At 33.8% G+C, this 26,278-nt stretch overlaps 1 protein-coding gene across 7 annotated transcripts in view; it reads right to left on the bottom strand.

The window, feature by feature from the left end:
- The window catches only part of PCDH11X (protocadherin 11 X-linked), a 664,017-nt gene that overhangs the window by 187,699 nt on the left and 450,040 nt on the right, over nt 1–26,278 (bottom strand). For all 7 annotated transcript variants that reach the window (XM_044763834.2, XM_070502551.1, XM_044763830.2 and 4 more), the window contains one exon: nt 12,982–13,180. In XM_044763834.2, coding sequence (XP_044619769.2) covers nt 12,982–13,180 — 199 coding nt within the window. The remainder of the gene's footprint in view (nt 1–12,981; nt 13,181–26,278) is intronic.

The following is a 26,278-nucleotide window of genomic DNA, read 5'->3' as shown; positions in this document are numbered from 1 at the left end:
TTGCTTCAGGAACTCTCATGCATGCCTAACACTATCTTCATTAGATAATTACTCGTTATAAATCAGCACAGGCTGAAGTCTGATAGGGCATTCGACATTCCAGAGGTATGGCAGTTTCTCTACTAACTTCAAGGTAAAATACTTTAAAACAAATTTCATTGATTAAAAACATACATTTGTGCTCACCTATGACTTTTTTTAAATGGCATTTTTCCCTGGAGTTACTTGCAATAAATCACCTTAAAATATTACAATAAAAATGACTTGGTCTCATAATAATACAGCCATTGTACAGAGCATTTAAAAAAATATAATTTACAGTGAAATGCTGTTGTGATGGAGAAAAAATACAGCTGCCATGTCTATTCAATAAAAACATAATATTAAAAATGGTTTATGTCTCTGAAATTGTGGGAAGTTATAAAAATAGCAAGTATTCTTTTTACTACTTCCTACTGAGGGTAAGTTAGTTTGCTTTACCTTCAGTCTGTTCAATCCTAACTTTGGGAAAGAATATTTGTTTGCACTTATGCATACAGAGGGTGAGGATAAACCTAATTTACAAATTAGCAATAATATATTCTCAATCTACCCTTCTAACATATCAATCCACCCACTTACAAAGAAAAGTATGTAGTCTGTAAATTTAAACATGAACACTTTACATTTGAATATTTGATTATTACTGCAACTGCTGCTATTGTTAAGATCCTCAACTATTCATCTTTGGGAAAAGTTCTGAGGGTTAACTTGAGAATTAAAAAAAAATTGAAATAAGTAAAGTAATTAATAATTTTAAACTCTGTGAAGTTTTAATTCAAATAATCCACAATGTTGAATAGAACTCGGCTGTCTTTGATTCTTATCATGGAATAGAAAAAGCCATATACCATGAGAGAGGAAAACACATCTGCCTACAATTTCCCTAAGCATCTATATTCAGAAAGCATCCTGCATATTAAAATCACAGACTTCCCTTCATGTTATGTCCATTAGACTCGAGGCATAGCGCCTCCTAAAACATACTGGGAGGGGAAGAGTAAGGGGAAATATGGCAAAGAAAATGAATGATGATAATAAAACAAGATGCAAGAACAAATAATCAGTCAATAATTCTTCACTCTTTCGAAGTAAACTAGGATATATTGGTAAGCAATGAGATAAAGAAAGAAATAAAACTCACACATAATCAGCAGTTACCCAATTAAAGTTCCTATCATAGAATACATCCACATTGAATTGCTAAGCAAATATGCTTTCTCAAAACAATTAGGACTTTAACAACAGGACATTTCTTTTTTACGACTCAATAGGCACACACAAAAGGCAGATTCTTTTGGATACATGGAAAAGTAGTCAAATAAAACAGTCCAGCACCCCACATTCAGTAGGAAACTTATCTGTCTCTTTGCACTTACTTTCTATGGCTTTCTCAGCTTCCTTTATTCACCTTCCCCATTCTGATAATAGTTCACAGAAATCAGAACATCAACACTAGCAATGATCCAGAAGGATTCTTAATCAGCTTGTGTCTAATGGGAAGCATAATGACTTCATGTGCATATAAGATGTTTGCTGACTCGATTAGTTGACTTGCAGCAAGTACTCCACTTTTCTAAGGTCCTATCTGCCCTGTTGTTCTTCTGATTACTTTCCTAGAAATGGAGAGCCTGTACATAGCTGCACACCTAGAATAAAAATAACATTTATCCTCACCTAGATAACATGGTGACACATAAACGGAATGCATTGTTTTTCAAATAAGAATTATCAAAAAAATAAGATATCGCATGCACTCGTGTGTGTGTGTGTGTGTACATATGTGTGTGTCAAGAGACGGTAAGGAAAGAAAATCTTTTTGTTGAATCAGATGAGTACCCACTAACACTTCAAAACTGTATGCAATGCTTTTCTACACTTCAGTACAGTACTTAGCCCAAAGTGTCTATAATATAAACTCAAGTGCAGTAAATTTTGATATGTATTAAAATATAACACAATGTCCTTTGAGTTTTATCATAGATCATCGTGAGTTATTTTAATGCCTTAATTCATCATGGCCAATTGTTGCACTGTTCTCTCTCATCCCTATTTCGGTCAGTTACTCAACATATTTGTTAGAACTTTGCTACTCAAAGTGTGATTCCCAGACCAGGAGCATCAACACCGCCTGGGGGCTTGTTAGACATGCAGAATCTCAAGTTCCCACGCCAGACTACTGAGTCTACATTTTGATAAGATCTCCAGGTGGTCTGTGTGCATGTGAAAATTTTAAAAGTACTGTGTGAGAATATAGATTATTCCAAGAAAAATTATTGTAAAATGCTATAGGTATATGTATATACTCAGATACACGTACACAGACTCATTTAATACAACAATGCTATGAGGCAGCTGTTATTATTTTTGTCATTTCAAGGATGAGGAAAACTGAGGCACAGGGAGCTTAAATGTCTTGCCAAATGCCACATCACTAGTAAGTGGCAGAACCGAGAGTCTAACCAGGCAGTCTGACCCCATTCCACTAGAACGCTTCTCTTCATAACCATTTAATCACACATATTACAACAGCAACTAGGCTCACTTTCTTAGATGTGAGACTGAAAAAGAAATGGGAGAAGACAAAACATATCTGCACCTCTTACATCTTAAGAGATTTATTTGATTTTATGAGAGTTAAAATTTTCCAATTTCAGGAAAAAATCTATTTGGGAGTGGGCAAACAAAGAAAATCAATGTCTTTTAAAATCAAGGTTTCTTAAGGTCTTAGCTTGAATTTGCTACAGTATTTTTTCCTTTTGCAAAAATAGTATTGTTGAAACAGCTCAGAAAACTCAGTTTCAAATGTGTGATTAATTTCATCGATGCAGTGGTCTTTCACTCGCTGCCTTGAAAGCAGACAGTTTGCTTTTACCCTATATTGACTGATAATGTATAGCTCGATTCACTTCAGATTATTGGGTATTATGGGATCTTTCTAGATGAAAGGTTTTTTACTTAGCCACAGTTCATATCTTTTGAAACCCTGAGGGGATATTTCAAAGAGTTACATGGATACTGAGTTGGGTTCAGCATGTTTAAGATCTTTCCCCATGATATTTGGATTTCAGATATTGTATTTTAGAAGCTAAGCTGTTAGGCAAAAAGGTAATGGTTAGTTCTTTCAGAAGGAAAGGCTTAATAGCTCAATACAATGGCACTTTTAATTGACATTTCAATATTTGGACTTAGTTTTGTTTGAATCCTGAAACTCCAACTTTCTACTTGAATAAAAACAGACATTTTCCAATATATCCTGTTCTCCTGTCCAATTCAATTCAGAATCCACACTGAGAGGAGAGGACGAAACATTAGAAAACAATAGTATTGAAATGTGTGCAATAGTCCTAAACTAGTAAAACTAGCTTTTGTAGAAAATTGTCTCTGGAAAAAAACATTAAACAGAAAGAGCTGAACAAAAAGCATGATGATCCTGGGGCCACCCCGTGGCCTAGTGATTAAGTTTGGCACACTCTGCTTCAGTGGCTCAGGTTCTTGGGTTTGGATCCCTGGCAGGGACCTATACCAATTGTCAGCCATGCTATGGTGGTGACCCACATATAAAATAGAAGACGATTGGCACAGACGTTAGCTCAGGGACAATCTTCCTCAGAAAAGAAAGGAAAAGAAAATGAAAAAAAAAAAGCATGGTGATCCAACAACTGAGAAGGCCTTTGGTACATTCATATTTCAAAAATATCTCTGATGCACATTATATCTTTGTAACTAGGGTCTGAATTAAGCAAGGAATCTCTGGATTCCTTGTTAATATTTAACTTAGTCTTAAATAATCAGTTTAGCTTGCTACCTTCTTTAAAAGGACTCAGACGTCATGTGTGTGCCTCTGTAAAATTGACTTCTCCTTCAAATGAAAGCCCAGAAGTATTTAGGCATTATAAGGACACACATTTTGCAGTGAGATAGGCAGGGTACAATTAAATAGCATTATCAGTTAGGAAAGAATTGTGAAGCTCAGTTTTGGATTAACTTACATGCATAGAGCTAAAGGAAACACAGTCTGATTCCAACCCTGGAAAACTAGACCGTAAAAACAAAAACTATAGTGTGACAGTGAGCCTTGCAATATGCTACTGATGAGCCAAAGAATAGGAGTAGGATCTTCTAAAAGTCTATTAAAAATTAATATTTTTTTACATGCTTAATTTTGTGCTGTAAAAATTGTTATTCTTGAGACCAAAAAGTATTTTTCTCAAAATATGTTTTCATTTCAGCATGGCTTTTTCACTCCAGAGAATTAGCATCCATGTCATCAATTCAGTATAAAGAAAAGCTAACCGACTTCCTACGTAAGACAAATTTCTTCACATAACTTTTAAGTACAGCTCCTTTTTAGCTCCTAAGGTTATCCTGCTTTCATCTCCAGTTCTAATGATTGTCCATGCAAGACTATGATAATGTTTATTCCAAACATTTTTACTGTATGGCGCACTATTAACTCAGTAGACTTGAGTCTATCAAAATCACTTTCCCGTTAATTGCAACTTCATCATCCTGCTAGAAAGTTAAAGTAGGATAGAATGACAGGAATCTCAGAATAGAGGAAGAGTTGAATTTTCAGCAGAATGGATGGATATATTTACGTATTCATTCTGTGTTTCACCCCCTTGGGATTCTCTTTATGTACTTTTCACCATATTCAGTGGAAATCTACCTTCTACAATTCATTTTTAATCCCAATTTGCTCTGTAAGTAGTACATACACATACACACGCAGACACACAATAAAAAATTTATCTGTTAGATAACAACAGTAAAGATTAGCCAACTTTCTTGACAGAGTGATCATTAACATTCAGCATGTTTCTAATTTTCCCTATAAAACTTTCACTGGTTAGCACTAATAGTAATTTTAGAAATAAGCAGCCCATATTGCTCAAATTGCCTTTATAGTTGTAGAAGATGCTAAATGGGAACGTTTTTTATTTCTAATACAAGGCCTCATCACAAATATAAAAAAATTTTCCATATAAATATACTACAACAACATTTCCCTTGAGGGATGGTAAATATTTAAATTTTATACTCATCTATTCTCAGCTAGTTGCTTCATTTAAATTGCAAAAGGTAGCTACTTACCAATATTAGTGATTCTTTTGGTTTAAAACATGATAAACACCAAATCTCAGTTTAGGACATTAAGCTATTGCTTAAAATGGCTAAATCTCAGTTCACTCATTTGCATAATGAAGGAGTTGAACTAGATGGGATCAACGGCTCAGAGTTCGCAAATGCAAAGGCTATATAAAAGGTAACACCCGAACGTGAACATTTTGGGATTTTAATAATTACAAAATTATGACCCTAGCAGGAGCATTAAAGATCAGTATAATACCCTCATTCTGTAGCTGAGGAAAAAAAAGACACAATGAGATTAAAAGGCCCATCCACAGTCACATAGCTAGTTAATTGCAGTGCCTGGATTAGAACCCTGTAATATGCAAGATGAGGGCCTAAAAGTGATGATCTGGTATGGTCTGTGGTAAAAAGATTTCATGAATAGTGATTACAAAATGAAGTACTACAAAAAAATTACTAGTCAACATCCAAATTTTTAAAAGGTATGATTTAAATAGCTACCCCAAATAATATTTAAAATCATCTGCTTTCTCATTGCTTTTAAGAGCTAGACAGATTACAGAAGATATTTCTAAGAAAAAAATATGCTTTCAAGGGCTAATTTCATATAATACTATTTAGAAGAGCTTTCTGATGTGACCTGCAATTTTTTTCCAATACAAGATTGATAAAAATAAAGTGTCAGATAAAAATGATATACTTTATTTTTATTTTAGTGGAACTGTGACAACAGCTACAATGATTGTTGATTAAAATGGGGGAAATTGGTTCAGCAAACACTGTCACTTCTATTCTCTATTGGGAATCTTCAACATTCAATAAAGATGTAAATTAACAAATTGCAGAAATTATAATCAGACAGATTGTCTATACTTATTCATTATTTAATGAATTTCTTGATATACTCACCAGTTGTTGAGTGTTCTGTTCATGTGAGCAATTATGAGAGCTGCAAGTTACTGTACAATTTAAAAGTGTCACGGGGACAAAATATACTGCTATAATGCTCCTCATTCATTAAAAGTTATAAATTATTTTAAAACAAGAAATTGGTGTATGGCTAACGCTACTATTTCAAGTCACCCAAAAGTTGCATCTTGTATGACTGATTATATTATCTTCCAAAGAATTACAAAAAAGAACAAATGGCAAACAGTCTTGTCTTATAGGCAAAGAAAAGTGAAGAGTGAGAGTAAGAGAAAAAAAAGCAGAAGAAAGACAGAGAAGGTCATAAGAGAACAGCTTCATGGCTCATAAATAATAAAAATATAAATGTCAAATGAACTTTATTATATGGTGTAGGTAGCCTAATAAAAATTTAGAAGCAAAGGAAAGCTTATTGTGAAGAGAAGGCCAACTATTCTCTATCACTGAAGGCGGTTATTCAAGCTTACTGACATTCCAGACCTTATGGCACTGGCTTTCAATTGGCAGCTTGTGCCAAGCTCCTAGTGCTTGTCATTTTCAAACAGAAAAGACAAGATAAGAGATTGCTTTACTTCGAGTAGCCTGCTGTTGAGTGATAAACCTCTATCTAATCCATATTAGATTTAAGATACTAAAGATAAACCCATCTTAGAGGCTGTCACCCAAATGGAATCCTGTAAATGTCTTCAAGTTTCCAACTTTAGAGATACACTTTTCATTTTGATCCATGACTTTTGTGACTTTTTAAAAATTATCTCTAGTATAAATCCTTCTTTGCCTTCATAAAGCCTGGGCACTCCAAATTAGAAGTCATTTTTCAATTGGTCTGTATTGTAATTGCATTTCCTGTATAAGAAAGTTGGATATGATAGGATGGTATAGTAAGATTTGTTTCATCCATTTGCTTATTATGATATATTTTTAAACTTTCATAAGTTTGAATAGAGAACAATTGACTTTTCAAAAGCACATCAGTTTAAGTGATAAAATTAATACATATTACGCAGCATCTGCCAGTAGATCATTGTTTATACCTGCCTAAGCTCATTTAGTATACAAACTGCTATCAAGAGTGCCTTATTCTTTCCCAAGCAATGACAGACAGTTGAACTCTTGGGTGGAACCATTCTTTCTATTCTAAACTATTATTTATATAACACATCAGGGACTAAAATAAGCTGGTAGTCACAGACAGTATTCATGACTACAATGATTTTCCTTGGAGAACAAATAAAAGTGACTTTGATATTATTGTTAGCTTAAAAAAATATTACTCTATGCAAAGGAAATTTTTATTTCAATAGAAGGATAAAGTTATATGTTATCTATTGGCAAAGCAGAGAAAGCTAGCAGGCATTTGTCTTATACCTCCAAAACCCAGGAGCACTGAGGCTAGTCCCTTTCTGCAAGTGGGACATAACTAACAGAATTGATAGTTGATAATATCACTCCTTTAAAATAGTGATTGATTTATCTATCAAAATATGTGACTTCAGGTTTGCTGAGCTGATTCAAATTAATTAATTAATTTATTTACCCCCCCTCCCTCCCCATGGACTGACACTACTGTACAGTCTAAGAATGAACATAGTTTTAGGAAACGATCTTTCAAATACATAGCCAGATGAGACAGAATTGGCCTGGGTGGATAATTAATCTTTAAAAGGAACATAGCTTCTCTTTCTTAGGTTGAATACATTTCCCGTTTGTTTCACACAGTGAATTAACAAAACGATGGCATTCACTTTTCTTTTTGTTGTAACACGGGAGTTGATTTGTGGCTTCCCTCAATAATGCATTTTAGATAAATATTAGAGGGTCTATGAAGTGAAATTTCTTGGATATTTGTCAACAAACAGAAATATCTAATTAACAGTCATATGGGTAACACTTGCTAAACTGTGGACTTAGATAATTTTCTGTGACATTTTCTGGAGGAGTAAGGGCTACTGTCCCCTTAAATATATAAACCATATTACTCTTCTTCTAATGAACTGAATGGCATTTTCTCCCTGAATTTCTCAGATGAATAATTAACACAGTACTAGTATATCAAAATTGGCCTGGAAAAAAATTTGGATAGTTTTATTTTGCCTTTAGATATCTGACCCCTAATGTTCTTAATTATGAAGGGCTGGGTTTTAATGATCTCTTATTAGGTGATTCTTTTAAAATTTCATAGTTTTTTTTTTTTTTTACCCATTGTCTACATTTAGAATTAGATATTCAACTAATCAAACATTCAAATAATAATTACCCTAACATTATTCATGTCAAGAGTCTCAGCAGATCAAGACAAAATTTGTCATTTCTCTGAGCAGTATTGTAGTCAGTCAAATGGGTCTCCCACTTCTTATAGCAATTAATTAGATTACTGGTAGAGGCTCAGTCAAAGTGTGTTGCCAAGGAAAGATTAATTATTTCCTTTTCTGTGAATTAATTAGTACCATATTAGAGTGCTAAGTAAACCTGATCTAGCGAAAGGAAAATGAATGTCAGAGAGATGTGTTAACCTGAGATATACTCTAGCAGAGAGATTTATCATTTTTAAATTAATGATAAAATATGTTCCTCTTTATTTTAAATGTAGAACTTCTTTAGCCCTAAATGCTCTTGGAAAACTATTTTTTTTCTTTTGTATCACAGAAATGAGTAAAATAAAAGAAAAGCATTAAAAAACTTTTTTAAAAGTTGATATTTTACACATAAGTATTTTGTTACTTTAAGCTCAAATTTTTGACACTAGACCAGCTATAGCATTTTCAGATAGAGTGATTTCACGTGTGAAATGACCATGTCCAATAAGAAATTAAAAAAAAAACGCAGATGACATGACTTTTGCAGTTGAAGAAAATTAAAACACTGATTAAACTAAGTCCTTGTTCTCCTTCATTTAGGAATATTTTCTCTGAAAATGAACTGATTTATGGCTGGTAAACTGAAGACTGACTTGAATCTCTTTAGAAACATTCAATTTCACCATTTCTCTTCCAAAGAAACATGGATCTTGTCTATTTTCAGTCAAATTATAATATGCCAGCAGATCATTAGAAATTTAGAAGTAGTTACCCTTTTCTCTCCAACTTACCCACAGTGAGAGAATAGCAATACAGTCTCTACATAAGGGAAAACACACACACACACATTCTGACTTCATATGTATGAACTATTCAGAAATCTCTGAAGTTTAACATGGTAGACCTTTGCTAATATTTCTATGCGTCTCAGAACTTAGTCTGAATTATATCAGAGCAATGTTTTAGAAAACACAGTTGTAAAGCATTTTTAACTTTTCTCTTCACAAATTATGTTTTACCTGATGCCACTTGTAAATTAGTAGCTATGAACAGAGGGCCATATGTAGTTTAGCGTGTTTAGAATAGTCCCAAGAGGATCACACTGTCCCCAAATTTCTCAATTAATACTATATCCCTCTATGCTCTAATGGGCCACCGTCTGTGTGTCTTCACAAGAGCCTTTGAAAATCCAAAGACATTACCTGTTATAGTATACACAGTAACCCAGCAGCAACCAGCAATGCTGTTTATGAATTGGATTTCTGTTTGTTTATGTTTTACCAAATTAGCCAGCTTCAAAGAGCAGGATCTATTGGAAATGGTACACATAATTTGATGAGGTTGTAGTGGGAGGAAAGCTCTGGGACATGGGCTGTTAGACAACGAAGGCAGAACTGCGTAGAATGACATTGAGTGACCTTCATACTAAAGGCTAAAATCAGGAGATTGCAACTGTAAAATTTAAAAACTCAAAAAGCCTTCAAATGAAATGAGACAGGGTGTTTTATTAAACTTGTCTTCTGAAAGAGAAATAATTGGATTGCTTTTGCTTGTTTCTTCTTTATCTTAAAAAGGAAAGTTAATATTCTTAGCAAAAGACTCAAGAGAATGGATAGCATAATTTCTTCATCTAATCAGCAGATTTTTATCAACATGGGAACTATAGTTTAAAATAGTATTAATAAATCCCTCTAGCAAATTTTGGGGAAAATCTTATTCATAAAAGTTGTATTTCTATCTGTTTTTTGAACTTACAAGGAATTTTCAGAACTATATACTATTTTGGGCAATTCATTAGCACAAAAGAAAGCAGATCGAGGACGTAATGCATTTTAAAATATGAAATGAGAACTGCATAAATTAATTCCATTGCTTAAGGACAGCATTTATTTCCTCTAACAGTTTACATTGCTATTTGTGGTGCTATTGACTAACACTGCACAGTTTATTGGCATCTGCTCCATATCACAAAACTCGTTATTATGTACTATTTCAGAGCTATAGAGTTCCTTTTTGAAGAATCAAAGTACCTTAGCATCTGTATTAGCCTAAAGAGATTATTTTGCTATGGCAAGTTTTGCATCAGCTATTTTTTCTTTTTAATCAAAACAGAGCACACACACGTGTACTATGTTAAAAATCTCACTAGTGTGCCATATTAATAGAACTTCACTTAAAGTGAAATAATGTGCTTCTTGCACTTGTAATAAGATACTTTATTGTCCAAAATGGAACACCTAACCAAAAACATCTCCTGGAACATGGCTTAGTGAGAAGTTTCGGGTTCAGCAGGAGAGTAAGTAGCTAATATTACTCATAGTAAAAGTGGATTTTAAACGTTGACCCATAAATATTGTTACACTTAAACAGAAATGGACATTTATTTTTAAGTATCTCTACCATTTGTATGTCTATTAAAACAACAAGTAGCAAAAATGTATATTGTGTTACTATTATTATTGCCTACAGCCATCCCAATTTTAAAATAAAGCGTAATTACTAGAGAACTTTGTTAACCTGGAATTTGCCATTGCTTCATCCTATCGAGTAATTATGAAAAAAACATAATGGTCAAAATAATAGTGGTGGTGTGATTAGAATAGAGAAATACTTGTCCCTGGTAAAAACAAGCTTTAAAATAAAGCTCATACACTGCTGCTTACACTTGCACTCTTTACTATAAATAAAGTCAAGACCGAGGATTGGCAGCAGTTAGCTCAGGGCTAATCTTCCTCAACAATAAAAATAAATAAATAAATAAATAAAGTCAGGACCTGTAAAGAACTCTGTATTTGAATATTTTGTAAACAACTACTTATTACTAGATATAATTAAGATCAATAAAGCTGTATTTAATTTAAAATGTTTTATAATTTCTAATGCATACCAATTCTGCCATTACCATCAATATCTCATCTTAGTCTCATTCAGCATTTACGTTTATTTCAGGGTTAGATCCACACTGTGGATTCTTATTCTGAGTTTATTCTTTAGTTGTTGCTATGCGGGCCTTTAAGAAAAGGGCTTAGTAACACATGACATATACAAAGGAATCAATTTTTTCTAGTTTATAAAAATGATGCTTATTTTATCTTTATATTATTCATTAATAGGGCAGTGATAGGCTTACAAATAAAATAATAATTTTTGAAGTAAAAAAGAGCAAGTACACCTTTGCTTAATGCATATTTGTTACTTATGATCATATTCTTATTAGAGATTGTCTCTGAGTTCATTATACTGGTGGATATAGTCACAGCTATGTATTTCTACCAGAAGTCAGTATGTAGTATTGCATGTAGTAAATGAAAGGTAGATTACTGTCGCATATTACAGGAGAATTTTTCATCCTCAGAACAAATGTTGATACATTAAGTATAAAGTTGAATACAGAGACAGCATATGTTTAGGACTTTCAGAATCTGGTGACTAAAATGTCTCTACAATGTTTACATTGAAAACACCTTTAATATCCAGTGCCTACTCTTGTAGAGAGAAAAAGGTTGATGTTATGCTGTCATTGGTTCCTTATGTTTAGTCTTCGATTACATCATGATGTCTAATCAATACAATTCCCTTATTTTGGGGATTTTCAAAAATACAGGATTAAAACACAATGATGGGGAAGCCATTTTGTTCTCAAATTAGATACTTTAAATTATGTATCCATACAATCCATAATGATCAAAATAGTTTTGCAAAATTTTTATTTTAAATTAATTTATTTTATATGTTTATACTAGTCACTTGGTCCCTCTCTTTCATATTTGTTTATACCTATCAATCTTCTATATCACATATATGGTATACTATTTTGTATCTACACACTTTTATGTATATAAAACATATCTGGAGCAAATTATAATTTTTGGAATTCAAGAATCTTCTGTGGTATGTGTAACCTTATCAAATTTCATATTTCCCAAAATTGTGAGGAAGCAAGTATATTCAATACATGTTCAAGATAATAAATTTAATGAAGTTCTCTATTTAGTGTCAACTTCATGATCCTTTTTAAGAGTTCAACATCTTTGGATTTTGCAAAACATAGCCTTGATGCCTTCCATCTAGGGACCAAATCAGAATATCTTTCTAAACAGTAACGTGGCATAAGGCATGTGGTTTCAGTACATTATTGTAAAGTTCAGACCAACGCCTCTACGTTGGAGTCAGGATATCTTATCTTCTCAAAAAAGAAGTAATTGTTTATGGTTCTTATCCCTGTTAAAAATAAAAAATAAAATCTACAAAATAATTTATATGAATTATAAAAATAATTTATATGTACACAAATAAATTAAATGAGTAAAATAAAGTGGTTGGTTATATACATATAAATAATATATATATATGTAAATAGAAACTTTGAGCCATACTCAAACAAAATGACCATACTAAATTTCACAATAAATTTTATTCAAAGTAGATATGATTACATATTTCAAATATTATAAACTGCTGCATATATGCTTTCCACATAATTCTGTATATTTACCTTTTAAGAATGTATTGCTACTCATATTAACATAATTAAATGGCCAATATGATCATGGCTAAAATTGTTTGACTTGCAAACACAATAAACCCATTTATACTACAGGATTAGGGAGATATCACTTACTAGATTCAGGATCAGAGTTGCCATCTCCTTCAGTGCGGTTGTTGGGTGCAGCATGATCAAAGTATTCCTCCTGGGGATAGCCAAGGGGCAGGGCATGGGATGTGCTGGGAAGGCTGCCCCCATCATGGTCTCCCAGTCCACCATCACTGCTGCTTTCCTGAGAGCCTTCTGGTAGGTGAAATGTGACACGCCGCTGGGACTGAAAGGAAGAAAGAAAATTACAGGGTTTCAGCTATGATCTGAATAATTGCCTAACGCATCCAATTTAGAAAATGTATTATTTCAGCTATCTAGTGAAGTCACATTAACATTATCTTGAGTTGTGAACAATTTCAGGCTTTTGTGAACAGTCAGCTCTGTATTCAAACCCGCTTCACCTGACAGCAGAGTTGCTTTTATTACACTTTTAAACAGGGTACATCCAGAAGCAGAATAAAAGTCAGCTTGTTCTAAAGCAAGAGACTGTCACCATTTACAGACATTTGAGCACATTGGAAATTCTGATTTTCATTTGAACATGGATTTATTTAGCTATGATTTGACGAAAATTTATTTTTTGAATAATAGACATGAATAAATATAACAAAATTGTATTGCTGTATCCATAAGATTTTGGAGGGTTGAAATGGTAAATAATAACAAATTTATTCAATCATGTAGGCTTAGAAAATTAAAATCACAAATCATCTTTTTGAAGAATCTTATGGGAAAGATTTTGAGTTGGAATTCATTTAAATCGATTCTGTGCTCTAAAAAAATAAAAATAGTTACATGGTTATGGATAATAGTTGATGGTAATTATAAAAACAAACTATAGGTACCATCTTAAATGGCATTTATAGCAGAATATAAAGAATATACACATGCCGGATATAAAGATAAAACATTTAGTTTCCAAAACAAGAGGTTCATGATGTCCAGTAAGGGTGCTAACTCCGCCAGATGCAGCAGTATTTTTGTTTGCAACATTACTATATATTTTAGCTAGTCTCCAAAAATAACCCCACAATGGACTTCACCTCTTGGTATTCAGACCCTTATATAGTCCTCTACTACACTGAATATAGGTAGGCCCTGTCTAACAAAAACTTGCTGCTTCTGCTTTACTGCCTTGGAACACTCACTCTGAGGAAAACCAGCTGCATTGATGCAAGTTTGACTACTGGGAGATTGCCATACTGTGAGGAAGCTCAACCTGGCCATGTAGAAAGACTGTGCAGGAAGAAAGTACAATACCCAGAAAGGCCCAGCTGTTCCAGCCACTCTAGTTCAGGTGCCAGATATGTAAGTGAAGAATCCACTCTGGATGTTACAGTGTATCTCAGATGTCCCAGCCATCTTCAGACACTTGAGCCACCCTATTTGAGACCCCAGTCATCGTGGAGCAGAAATAGCAATCTCTGCTGTGTACTACCCAAACTCCTGACCCAAAAAATGTAAGAACAACTGGTTTTTGTTTTATGCTCCAAAGTTTAGGGATAGTTTGCTATGCATCAATAGATCAACCGAAACACTTAACAACTAGCAGTATGAAAGATGAAATTTAGAGATAATTATTTAAGAAATTTATACATATCAAAGATCACATAAGATTAGGTCCTAGGAACTTCCTCAGGTTTGACAGTCAACCATTTCTTGAAATGGAGATACGAAAACATTTGAAGATCATTACTATAGACTGAATGTTTGTGTCCCCTGAAAATTGATGTGTTGAAACCTAATCCCCAATATGATAGTATTTGGAGGTGGGGCCTTTGGATCATGAAGGTGTAGCCCTCATCAATGGGATTAGTGTACTTATAAAAGCAGCCCCATCTGACAAGGGGTTCATCTCCAAAATATATAAGGAACTCGGTATAACTCAACCACAAAAAACCAAACAACCCAATCAAAAAATGGGCAGAGGAGATGAACAGACACTTTTCCAAAGAAGATATACAGATGGTCAACAGACACATGAAACAATGTTCAACATCACTAATTATTAAGGAAATACAAATCAAAGCTACAATGGGATACCACCTTACACTGGTCAGAATGGCTATAATTACCAAGACAAGAAATAACAAACATTGGAGAGGATGTGGAGAAAAGGGAACATTCATACACTGCTGGTGGGAATGCAAACTGCTGCAGCCACTATGGAAAACAGTATAGAGATTCCTCAAAAAATTAAAAATAGAAATACCATACAATCCAGCTATCCCACTACTGGGTATTTATCCAAAGAACTTGAAATCAATGATCCAAAGAGATTTATGCATCTCTGTGTTCATTGCAGCATTATTCACAATAGCCAAGATAGGGAAGCCTCCCAAGTGCACTTCTATGGATGAATGGATAAAGAAGATGTGGTATATATACAATGGAATACTACTCAGCCATAAAAAAGACAAAATTGTCCCATTTGCAACAACATGAAAGGACCTCGAGGCTGTGATGTTAAGTGAAATAGCCAGACAGAGAAAGACAAATACTGCATGATTTCACTCGTATGTGGAAGATAACTAATACACGGATGGAGTGAACAGATTATTGGTTACTAGAAGGGATGGAGATTGAGGGGTGGACAAAAAGGATAAAGGGGCACATATGTACGGTGACAGACAGAAATTAGACTACTGGTGGTGAGCACGATGAAGTCTATTCAGGAATTGATGAATAATAACGTACACTTGAAATGACACAATGTTATAAACCATTACAATCTCAATAAAATTACTGGGGAAAAAAAAAAGCAGCCCGAGAGAGCTCCCTCTCCCCTACTGCCATGTGAAGACACAGCCAGCTAATTTTGCCAGTCCAGCAAAGCTGGATTTGACTGTTCTAAGAAACCATAAGTTCATTTAGTTGTAGGTTAATCTTATTTAATTCCAAAAATTATTTATAGTTAATATATGTTCAGCTACTTCAAGTGAAATATACACATTTATACTCACAAAACTTTTAAAAATGCGAGATGTGGAAAAATAACATTTTAAAATGCCTGAAACATTATCTTGTTGACATTTATCTACAATTAGCTATTGATATAACTTAAAGCCAAAATAAAGTCAAAATCATACTTAACACATAAATTAAAATATTAACACATAAATTAAAATATTAACACACAAATTAAAATATTATTGTATGTAAAATAAGCCAGTCGAGCATGAGACTAATTTATAATCACTTCCATCATAATCCATAACTACAAAGAAATGTTTAAATTTTCCATTAAGATATAAGTAATATATTTCAAGTATATATATATAATGTACCTTTAATATATATTTATTTATTATATATAAATATGTATATAATAATATGTAATATATATATAATTAGGGTACATATGTATGAGGTATGTGTGTGCATATATATTTATGTGTATATAAGTATTTTTATCATTTCAATTATTGTAGTATTAGAACTAGATAATAGAATCTATGGATAAGAAAACAATTACTACTGAAAAAAATAAATGAATCTAGAATTTAACATGTGCTAGTTAAGCATGGGTCATATATCCTAACAGAATTAAAATTGCCAGTGAATAAAAAGTAAAATTGTGTCAACTGATAGAAATAGGGGCTATATATTACTTTCTGATATAAGGGAAGTGGAGTTTTGTGTTCACTTGCTTATCTAAACAGAAAAGAAGGTAATTTAAGTAAAAAAGTTATTATCCCAACCTAAGATACCAGTACTAGTAACTTAACTAAAATCCCTTGCAAAAGCATGCCCTAGAATGAATCTGTAATTGGCCTGGCCACATACTCACCCCCAACCCTCTCAACACTCATAAATTGAATCCCGTTACGGGTAAATAATAGAGAGTGAACGGGTTTCTAAGGACTCCCTTTAGTGAACAGAACTGCTTTTTGTCCCTTTCTGAACGCACATAAAAGCACCAGAACCCTGTTTCTGAAATGCAGTTCTTATATTTGACATTATCACATGTATACCTTTGAGGTTTCAAAAGTTGACCAGTCATATTTATAAACTCTCTTGTTTATATTAGCTTTAACAAATATCAGAAGGCCTCAAGTAGAGATCAACGTCTGCTGTTTAGTTATTAATAACTCTATATCATTTTTAAAAAGTCTAAAGCCCAAACGCAAATTGGGGATTTGACTTCCTTCTCAATTCACAGTTTCAAAGTTTACAGTCTGAAACACCAATTTATCCATTCCTCTAATGCAGAGAAGGCATTCAAATGTCATCAATTAAATATAGTATTCTATTTCTTTATTCAGTGAATTCACAAGTGGCTTTATATTTGCACATGTAATTAACTAGGTTGTCCATTGTTTTATAAAATCTCCGTGAAATATTTCCTTCAGTGAGATTGTTAGAATTTAATTTTTAAGGATTTGTCTTGAAAGGCTTCTGAAAATTTAACTTTTAATGGGAAAAGAAGAGTTAACTACTTTTTCCTTTGGTTACTTTAATGATTCCTACCTAAGATTGCATTTTGCAATTTGTGATACTTCCAGATAGAATTCAACATAAAATAATTACATGAGCTTAACAATTTATGAATCCTTTGTAGTCTATTTTGGCAACTGGGTTTAACTCTTTTGCCCTTTACTTTTTAATGGATGAATCCTTAATCTCTGATGGCACTTTTATGCTCGGATTCATAATACAGAGGTATTCAAAACACAGAGGTATTTTTCTTAGCCAATGAATTTAGAAATATTAACTATTTCATGAAAATCATTCCTTATGTCTCTCAAAGGGAAGAATAATTTCCTTATTTCAAGTGCTGAAGATGATTACTGTGCAATATAAAAGAGCTATTACATTAATGACCATGTCATAATTTGTCTGTCTTCAGTCCTTCAAGGAAACTGTGGCATACAAATTAAAACAGTCTATTGACTGGAATAGTGACTTTATGGAATAGAAATAAATCCTGGATTATTCGTGAATAAATGTCTGTACTGAATGCCTAGTTATTTTTCTGACAGTAAAAGACAAATCCACGGGGTGTCTTTCCCTGTAATCTACATCTCTTGATTTAAACTCACATCAATCAAACTTCCAAAATGTATGAATGCTCAGAAATAATACTGGTGTCATCTAGATGAATCATTTACAGGCAAACTATCAAATTCCCAACATTCCATACTAAACATCAGGTAAATATCATTACATTTCCATAACATGATGTAAGTGACATTTTAGAAAGGTTAATCTGGCAGCAGAGAGGCTGGACGCAGATAGGCCAGCCTGTGAATCTCATTATGGAACGCTTGAGTACCATGTTCTAGAAGGTTCATTAGAATTACTTGTCAAAGTTTTCAAACTAATCATACAACCTTGCACCCCTCCACCCCCTGACTTCAATTGTAATACACCCTGACCCAGCTTACTCTAGATTTACCACTGTCACCGGGAATTCTGATTAGAAAGGATAACGATAAATAGCGTTATTATTTTTTAAGGATTACCATATGCAGGGGTGCTTTTAATTCATATATAAAAGGTTCTCAATATCGAACTATTAAGCATATTTTAAGCTTCTGAGTTCCCATATTCTATAATAATCAATGGCTTCATTCTGGATGTCAGAAGTTGTTTGCTTTTTCCCATGGGTACTGTCTTTTAGCTAAAGAATTTATAATTACTCAATATACCGTAAAGTAAAATGTGAAAATATCTTAGTTAGAAATTCAACTTGAGATTTTCACCTGCATTATATGGCCAGCATGCATATCTCACTTTTAGCTCATAACTCCCAGTGTAAAAACTCCCAGATGACACATTTTATAGCAGGCCTTTACAATTTGACCCTACACTTTATAATCATAAAACTTCTTACTTTTCCAATTCAAGTCATCTTACAGAATAGATCAGTTCACCTAATTGTTTTCTCACTGTTCCATTTCATAAAATTTGAATGGTCTGTCTCATTCCTCATTTTCCCTTTCACATTCTGTTCCTGAAGTTTTTACCCTTCAAGGTTTTTATTTATTTAATACCATAACTTATTACTAGAAGGTGCAGGAAATTCTTTATGATGCTCAATTGTCCAAGAATCAGATCTCTTAACTCTGACTATTTTGCTGTTAGATTTTGTTAGGGCACATGGAAATCTTTTAAAATTTATTATGTTTATTTAACTTTTGCCAAATGAGTCAGACATATTACTTTGATGGTTAGAAGTCTACATGGCATTACATGAGTGCATCTTACTTTGAGTCATGATTCATTTCAGCTCAATCAAAATGAAAATAATTTGTCTGTAGATAAGCATGATGAAGCTTCTTTTTTCCGGAATGTCACTGTTTGTTTAACAAATTGTTAAATTGGCAATTGACAGAGTTTTGTGAACTTTGTAAATGACATAGCATTGTTACAAATGTTTGACGCTGTATAATTATGTGACTAACAATTAAAACAGGACAAAATTGAAACTTATGCTTTGAAACCAGCACGTGTCCCAAAGTAACATTAAGTAATATTAAAATCAGGTGTTAAAACTAAAAGCAGACCATTGCAATGATCTCTAAGATAAAACCCAGTATCAACTAAAAAAAAAAAGATATAGAAAAAATGTCTACATTGTTTTTGGTGCTAACCACATCTAAGTTTAGTGATTTATATTTAAATTTATGAATTACCCTAAGACCTTCATTTTCCAGAAGCAGTTATTTGGCAGCCTCAAACTATTCAAAAAACAGTCATATCCAGAAGTAAGGAAGCGAGGGGGAGCAAAATTTGCCACCCCAAAATGTGTCTTTTTAATGTGAGTATTACCTTAGGATGATTATTTTTAAGAAACAAAAGACTCAGAAAGTTTTTATTTGTGAAAGTTACCTTCCCCTTAACTGCCTAAAAGAACTTGGATAAATGGCCTATAACAGGAATGGAGCTATCACCAGAGATATCTACAAAGAATATGGGTTAAGTGTGGTGGGGGAGACTTGGCAGGGCCTAGAGAATCCTCTCTGTGTCCCATTCTCTCTGCATGGCATAGCAAACATTTCTTTACCAAACATTTTCTTTCTATCTCCATGTGAATTGCCTTCCTCCCTTTTGAAGTCCCAAGCCACTATCCCCAACATCCTGTTTGGTCTTTGGCTGAAGGTGGTGTTTAAGGTGGTGGCTTTGGCCATTTCGATGAGTTACTCAGCTTTCCTGGGTCTCTCCCATGTACGCATGTTATTAAACTTTGATTTTCTCCTGTTAATCTGTCTCATGTCAATTTAATTCTTAGACTAGCCAGAAGAACTTAGAAGGGTAGAGGAAAATTTCTTCCTCCTCTACATTTGGCAACTCTGGTAGGACAAACTTAACTGGCTGGATGCTGCTCACTGTCCAGGGCTAATTCAGTGAGAGATCTTGGTCATTTAATAAAAGCCAACAGGAGGTAACGGTTCTTACCATGTCAGTCTCCTGGATCTCTGCCTGCAGAGTCCAGAGGAAGTGAAAATGGTGAGTTTTTTCCTTTTCTAATTTAGATTAGCAGGGAAAAATATTTGTGAAATTAGTTTCTTTTTTTTTTTTTTTAAGATTTTTTTTCCTTTTTCTCCCCAAAGCCCCCCGGTACATAGTTGTGTATTCTTCGTTGTGGGTTCTTCTAGTTGTGGCATGTGGGATGCTGCCTCAGCATGGTCTGATGAGCAGTGCCATGTCCGTGCCCAGGATTCGAACTGACGAAACACTGGGCCGCCTGCAGCGGAGCGCACGAACTTAACCACTCGGCCATGGGGCCAGCCCCTTGTGAAATTAGTTTCTTGGACTTAGGGACTCTGGTAAATTTCGTGGAGTGTTTTTGACTTTATTGATCCTTTTCCACCTAGGGATGGTCACTGTTTTTCTTTGTCTCTGTCTGTTGTATCGTTTGTCTTGCTTTTGTATCTTGAGAGCTTGGTTTCATGACCAGTAAGAATATTCTCTTTGGTCTCCACCAGCCAGAGGATGCATGTATTGGCAGGCATCTTCATAGCCAGTCAAATAGATTAGGATTCTGAGACATGCAGCTCTCCGTCTGATTGTGCCAGCTTTCAGGAGAGTATGTCATAAGGGGTCCCAGTCCATAAGGGGCCTTGTCATCTCAACTTTCATTGCTCTGTTAGTGCTGGAAAAGTCCCATTCCTGCTTGGTGTCACAGATTAGTGGGTCTGTGACTGTAGGCATCCCATGTTCCCATGGGAAACCAGAGACATCATTTTCTTTACATCTGTGAAACAAAGGCCTTCACTTTCTTAGACTATTTTTGGGAGTGAACTTTCTGGATCTTGTGAAGGCTGTTTCTTTTGCACTCCCTTTGGGGATGCCTCCTATGTCATGGTTAAGCCAAAAAAGGCTTATTTGTTTGACTTGCTATTAAGATCCTACTTGTCAATGACCACATAATAGATCCTTTAAATTGGAAAAACTTCCAAATTGAAAATTTTTTTTACAGAACTGTCATGATAAACAGCAGTTTTATTGGTACCCTTGGAAAGACCAAATTAAAAAGGTGGATACAAATAAATTTAACCACACCCTTAAGAACTTAATGGAATTTGCAGTCTTAGCTTCCCCTCTTGGGTCTTGCAGATGCTAATGAAAACATTAGGTTAATTAACAAGAGAATGGGAAGAAGTGGGTGGAGAATCAAAGGGCACTGCATAACAAAGTGGAAAATATTTAACGGGTTATTAAGAAATAAGGTAAATAAAGCAAATGTTGAAGGGGGGAAACAAAGAGGAATCAGAAAGGGAGGGACAAGGGATTCATCCCAGCTGGATGGAAATCTATATATGGTTATTAAAAGATGGGATAAATAAAATGGACATTGATGGAGTTAAAACAAAGGTTTTAATAGAGCACTACCTAAGATTGAGCAGGCCAAAGGGATTCCCTGCTCGTTATCCCAACATTAAAGGGCACCAAACAAGTCTGCTCTATTTACCCCAGTTTAAAGAAATTTAAAAAGCTGGAAAGCAGAGATTACAATGAGAAAACTGACCAACAATCACTTGGGGAAACAGCTGGGTTAATCAAATTAAAGATTGAAAAAAGGGTCGGGGTCCCTTGGCTTTCCTGTCATCAGCGACCCAAAACCTTTTGCACTAGACTGGGTAATCCGGGAGATGGAGAGGAAATATTTCTGGGACTCTTTGATGTAGGACCCCCAGGAGCTGTGGTACCAAAACCCCTTGGTGGAACCCTGATTGAGGCTATAATTATATTGAAAAAATATGGAAATATAAGGGATGATAAGAGTATAAAGGTTGGAATGTTCAAGTGGGTATTATAGGAAGAGGTTACATCAACTTCTAAGTGTTTTATGGAAATGCTTGTTATGTCTGGCCAGGAACACTTCCCCTACCTAATATTATAAGATTGAGACGTTGATGGTGTCCTAATGGAAGCTATGGTTAGAGATATAAGAGTTGATGGAATTAAGATGAAAGTTTGTAGAATTGGTGTACTTGAATGGGCTTTATGTAAAGTGATTGTATCTCTTTTGCCTGATTGTATTATGCGGAAGGACATTGTGTCTCACTGGGGAATGTTTCTCCTACCTGGTGTTGTAAAACAGATGGCATGTAAATCCACCCTTCAGGCAATGTTCATTAAACATGTTAAAGTGAGTCAACAGGACTGTCTGAGGTGACACAGTGTGAGAGAAACTGAAGGCTAATATTTGGGGGCTAATAAGAAGGATAGTAGAGGTCCCCTCCAGGGTGAATTGATCTAGGGTTGTATTGTGCACTCAATATGTGCAAACATTCTGAAGGCATGGTACATTGTCCTGAAGTTCTAAAACATGGAAATCTTTTGATTTCCATCTTAGTTGGAAATCTGCCTGATATAAAAAAGCAAATTTAATTAGATGGGTAGGTCAATCTCTTGATATTCAGCCTAGGAATTGAAAACAACTGTTTTTGTTTTATAAATCTCTACAAGACCAGAAATGGACCTCCAGAGAGTCCAGAGTCCTTTTTAGAGCAATTTATATTCTTTCCCATCTCCTTTTGAGATGTAAAAGCTTTACCTCGTCTCCTCCTAGGACCTCTTATCTAGACTTTCCTCAATTCCTAAGACTGAAGGAAAAAAAACTATTTGGAAATTTGGCAAATAAAAAATATCCTAAATATCCTCTCCTAAAATATTAGTCAAAAGCTTTAGCAGATAAACTTAACATTTTCCAATTGCCAAAATAAAATTTGGATGAAACTGTTCTCTTATAAACAGACTGGTGAGTCTTGTATTATACCTGATTCATAGCAAAAATTTAACAGAAGTTATAGGGCCTCTATCTGTGTTTGTCTGTGTTCATATATGTGTACATATACACGTTGTAAATGTGAGATATTTTGCTACATTTGTATAGTAAGAGCTCCATCTAATTGGGTTACAGGTCAAGCACTTATAAGGATTGGACATTTTAAAGTTCTCAGAAATATAACAGAAACTAAGCCAAATATTTTTCAAGTTAATGTGATATGGAATAATCTTTGTGGGGCTGGCTCCATGGCTGAGCAGTTAAGTTTGCATGCTCCACTTCACAGCCCAGGGGTCACCAGTTCAGATCCTGGGGATGGACCTACACACTGCACATCAAGCCATGTTGTCGTGGCATCTGTCATAGAAGAACTAGAATGACTTACAAGATTGGCAACAGATGTTAGCTCAGGACCAATCTTCCTCATACACACACAGACAAAATAATAATAATCTTTGGTTAATAAAAGCAAGTTCAAGTTTGTTTGTTTGATTGAAATAGGCATGTCCTCAAAATTATCAGCATTTATTTAATATAATGCAATATGCAGCATTTATTCTACCTGGGTTATTAATGAAACAAGTGCATATTATCTCTGTTACAAAACTTGTCAGCAAAAATAATAATTTAGAATGATAGCTGATTTTATCTAATGTCTGATAAAGCTTCCATGGGTAATCTAAAGAAAATTGTTGGGAGCAATTATTTAAATAGATGTAAATGAGATAAGAGTTTATAGATAAACTTTAGCAATAGTTATATTTTGTGGCATGTGTACTCCAAATACAAAATCTCTTTTATAACTTGAAACTTTAGAGGTTTGCTAGATTAAATTAAATGATGGAAAATTTATTAAATATCTGAATCATTTTCAAATAAGATAAAACACTGAAACATTAATTATTAAACAAGTCTAATTTTACCTACTTTTGTCTTTTTACTACAGAGAAACTAAAGCTGTTTGGGTGTTTTAGTAGACTGTACTATGAAGTAGCATGTGTTTCTGGAAATTATAAAAGTATTTATAAATTTGCCAAGCAACCACATGCCAATATAAAAGCGTTCATAATTGTTGACTTCTTTAATTTTCCACTAGAAATTAAGGTCTCTAAGGGTTAAAAATTCTAATTAATATATGTAATCACAACTACTAAAATAATAAGGGAGATATCTTTGTATGCAAGAAAAATTAAGTATGTGTTTTCAATAAAAAAATATGTATAAGGAATGGAAATGCATTTTGTTAAAAAAAAAAAGAGAGAGAGAAAGTACAAGACAAAATCAGAATGTAAAAAAGAAAGTTATAGAAAGTTTTTAAAAGAAGAACCCCGAGAAAAATGTTTCATGCATGGTCAAGCTAAGATTAGAATGAATTTAATTAAGTAAATGAATTTTAATATCAAAAGTATGCTCATGCAAAATTAGAATTTGATTTTTTCCTCTGTTAAAAGAACAGTTTCTTGGGCCAGCCATGATGGCCTCATGGTTAAAGTTCAGTATGCCCCACTTCGGGAGCCCCGGTTTGGTTCCCAGGCATGGAACCACAATACACGTCTGTCAGTAGCCATGCTGTGGCAGCAGCTTACATAGAAAAACCAGAAGGACTTACACCTAGAATATACAACTATGCACTGTGGTTTTGGGGAGAAAAAAGAAAAAAAAGAGGGGAAGATTGACAACAGATGTTAGCTCAGGGTGAATCTTCCCAAGCAAAAAAAAAAAAGTAAACTTCCTTAAAAATTTTTTTACAAAAGACGGTTTCTTGGACTTTGGTCTGCTCTTAACAAAGAGATTATGAAAGATTTTTTGTTACCTTTGAGCAGTCTGCCCAAAAAGCAGGGAATTCGTGTTTATCAAAATAATTTCATGTTCAAAAAGCTGAGGCCTCTCTATTAAGAGAGCTGGTTTTCTTTCAACTGTTTAACTTTCTGTGTTTGCCTTTAACATCTTCTACTGTCACTTTGCTTAAATGAGTAATGTAGCATTGTTTTACAGTGACATACATTCTATTTGACCATTTTTAAACTTAATGATACTTTTTACAAACTTCCCAAAATTCAAATCCTATATAAAGGTTTTTTTTTTTTTTTTTTTTTTACCTAAATGTAACTTTGAGAATTTTCAGAGGGCCCTTAGGGCTTCTCAAAGAATTTACTTTCTCCTTATAAAAAGGGAGATATTAAACTAATTGTGTTTATTTTATATGTTAAATCACATGGGAAGCATTATCAAATAAATAATGATAAAGCCTTCTTCATTTATATTATGTGGGTGGATGTTATTAATATAAATGTTCTAAAAAAATATGAAATTCCTAAAATCTAATAAGTTCTGATATAATGCTATCAGTCGTAACTCTAGTTATCTTAAAATGTTGTATGCCACAGAAATTATCAAATTTCCTTGTCAATTGCATTGTAATCAAATCTTTAACCAAGTAATGTTACATCTTTTGTCATTTACAGCTATTGCTTTATTCTGAAGCTTTTGCAAATACACCTCATCAACAGAGAGATTCATGGAAAAGACTGACACTGCAGAATACAGATTTCTGATAAATTGTCAGATCATAAAACTGAACTGGACCAGAAATTATAGAAATCTAATGGCGAAACTGATGGCCTCATAAAACCGCTAACAAAAGATCAAGATCAAAACTTGACTAAATGGAACTGAATGAACTGATGAGAATGATTATAATTTTTATGAATTTTTGTTTGAAATATTGCTGATTTTTTAATGTGTTTTTCCAGGAGTAAGCAAATTTTTTTCTCTTTTTCTTAAGTAACTGTGATTTACAGCAATTTGGTAAATTATACCTTTGAAGCAGAATTTAAAAATTTATCTTTTTCTCCTTTACTTGATCCCTCCAGAATTTGAGACCTCTTAGTGAGTAACTATTCTTATTCTCATAGCACTATAGTTATTTGCATAAGTTCAATAAGAATCTGTTCTCCTATAAGTAGAACACAATTGCAAATGGTTATATTGCCAAGGCTTTGAGTGGAATGTCATATCTCAAAGATACATGCATAAACTTAGATATGGCCAGGCAGCTTTAAGGACTTAAGGTTGATTTTATAG

This window comes from Equus asinus, chromosome X (assembly GCF_041296235.1).
Source record: "Equus asinus isolate D_3611 breed Donkey chromosome X, EquAss-T2T_v2, whole genome shotgun sequence".
Lineage (NCBI taxonomy): Eukaryota > Metazoa > Chordata > Mammalia > Perissodactyla > Equidae > Equus > Equus asinus.
Note: the sequence above shows the minus strand (reverse complement) of the source record. Positions and strands in the feature narration are given on the sequence as shown.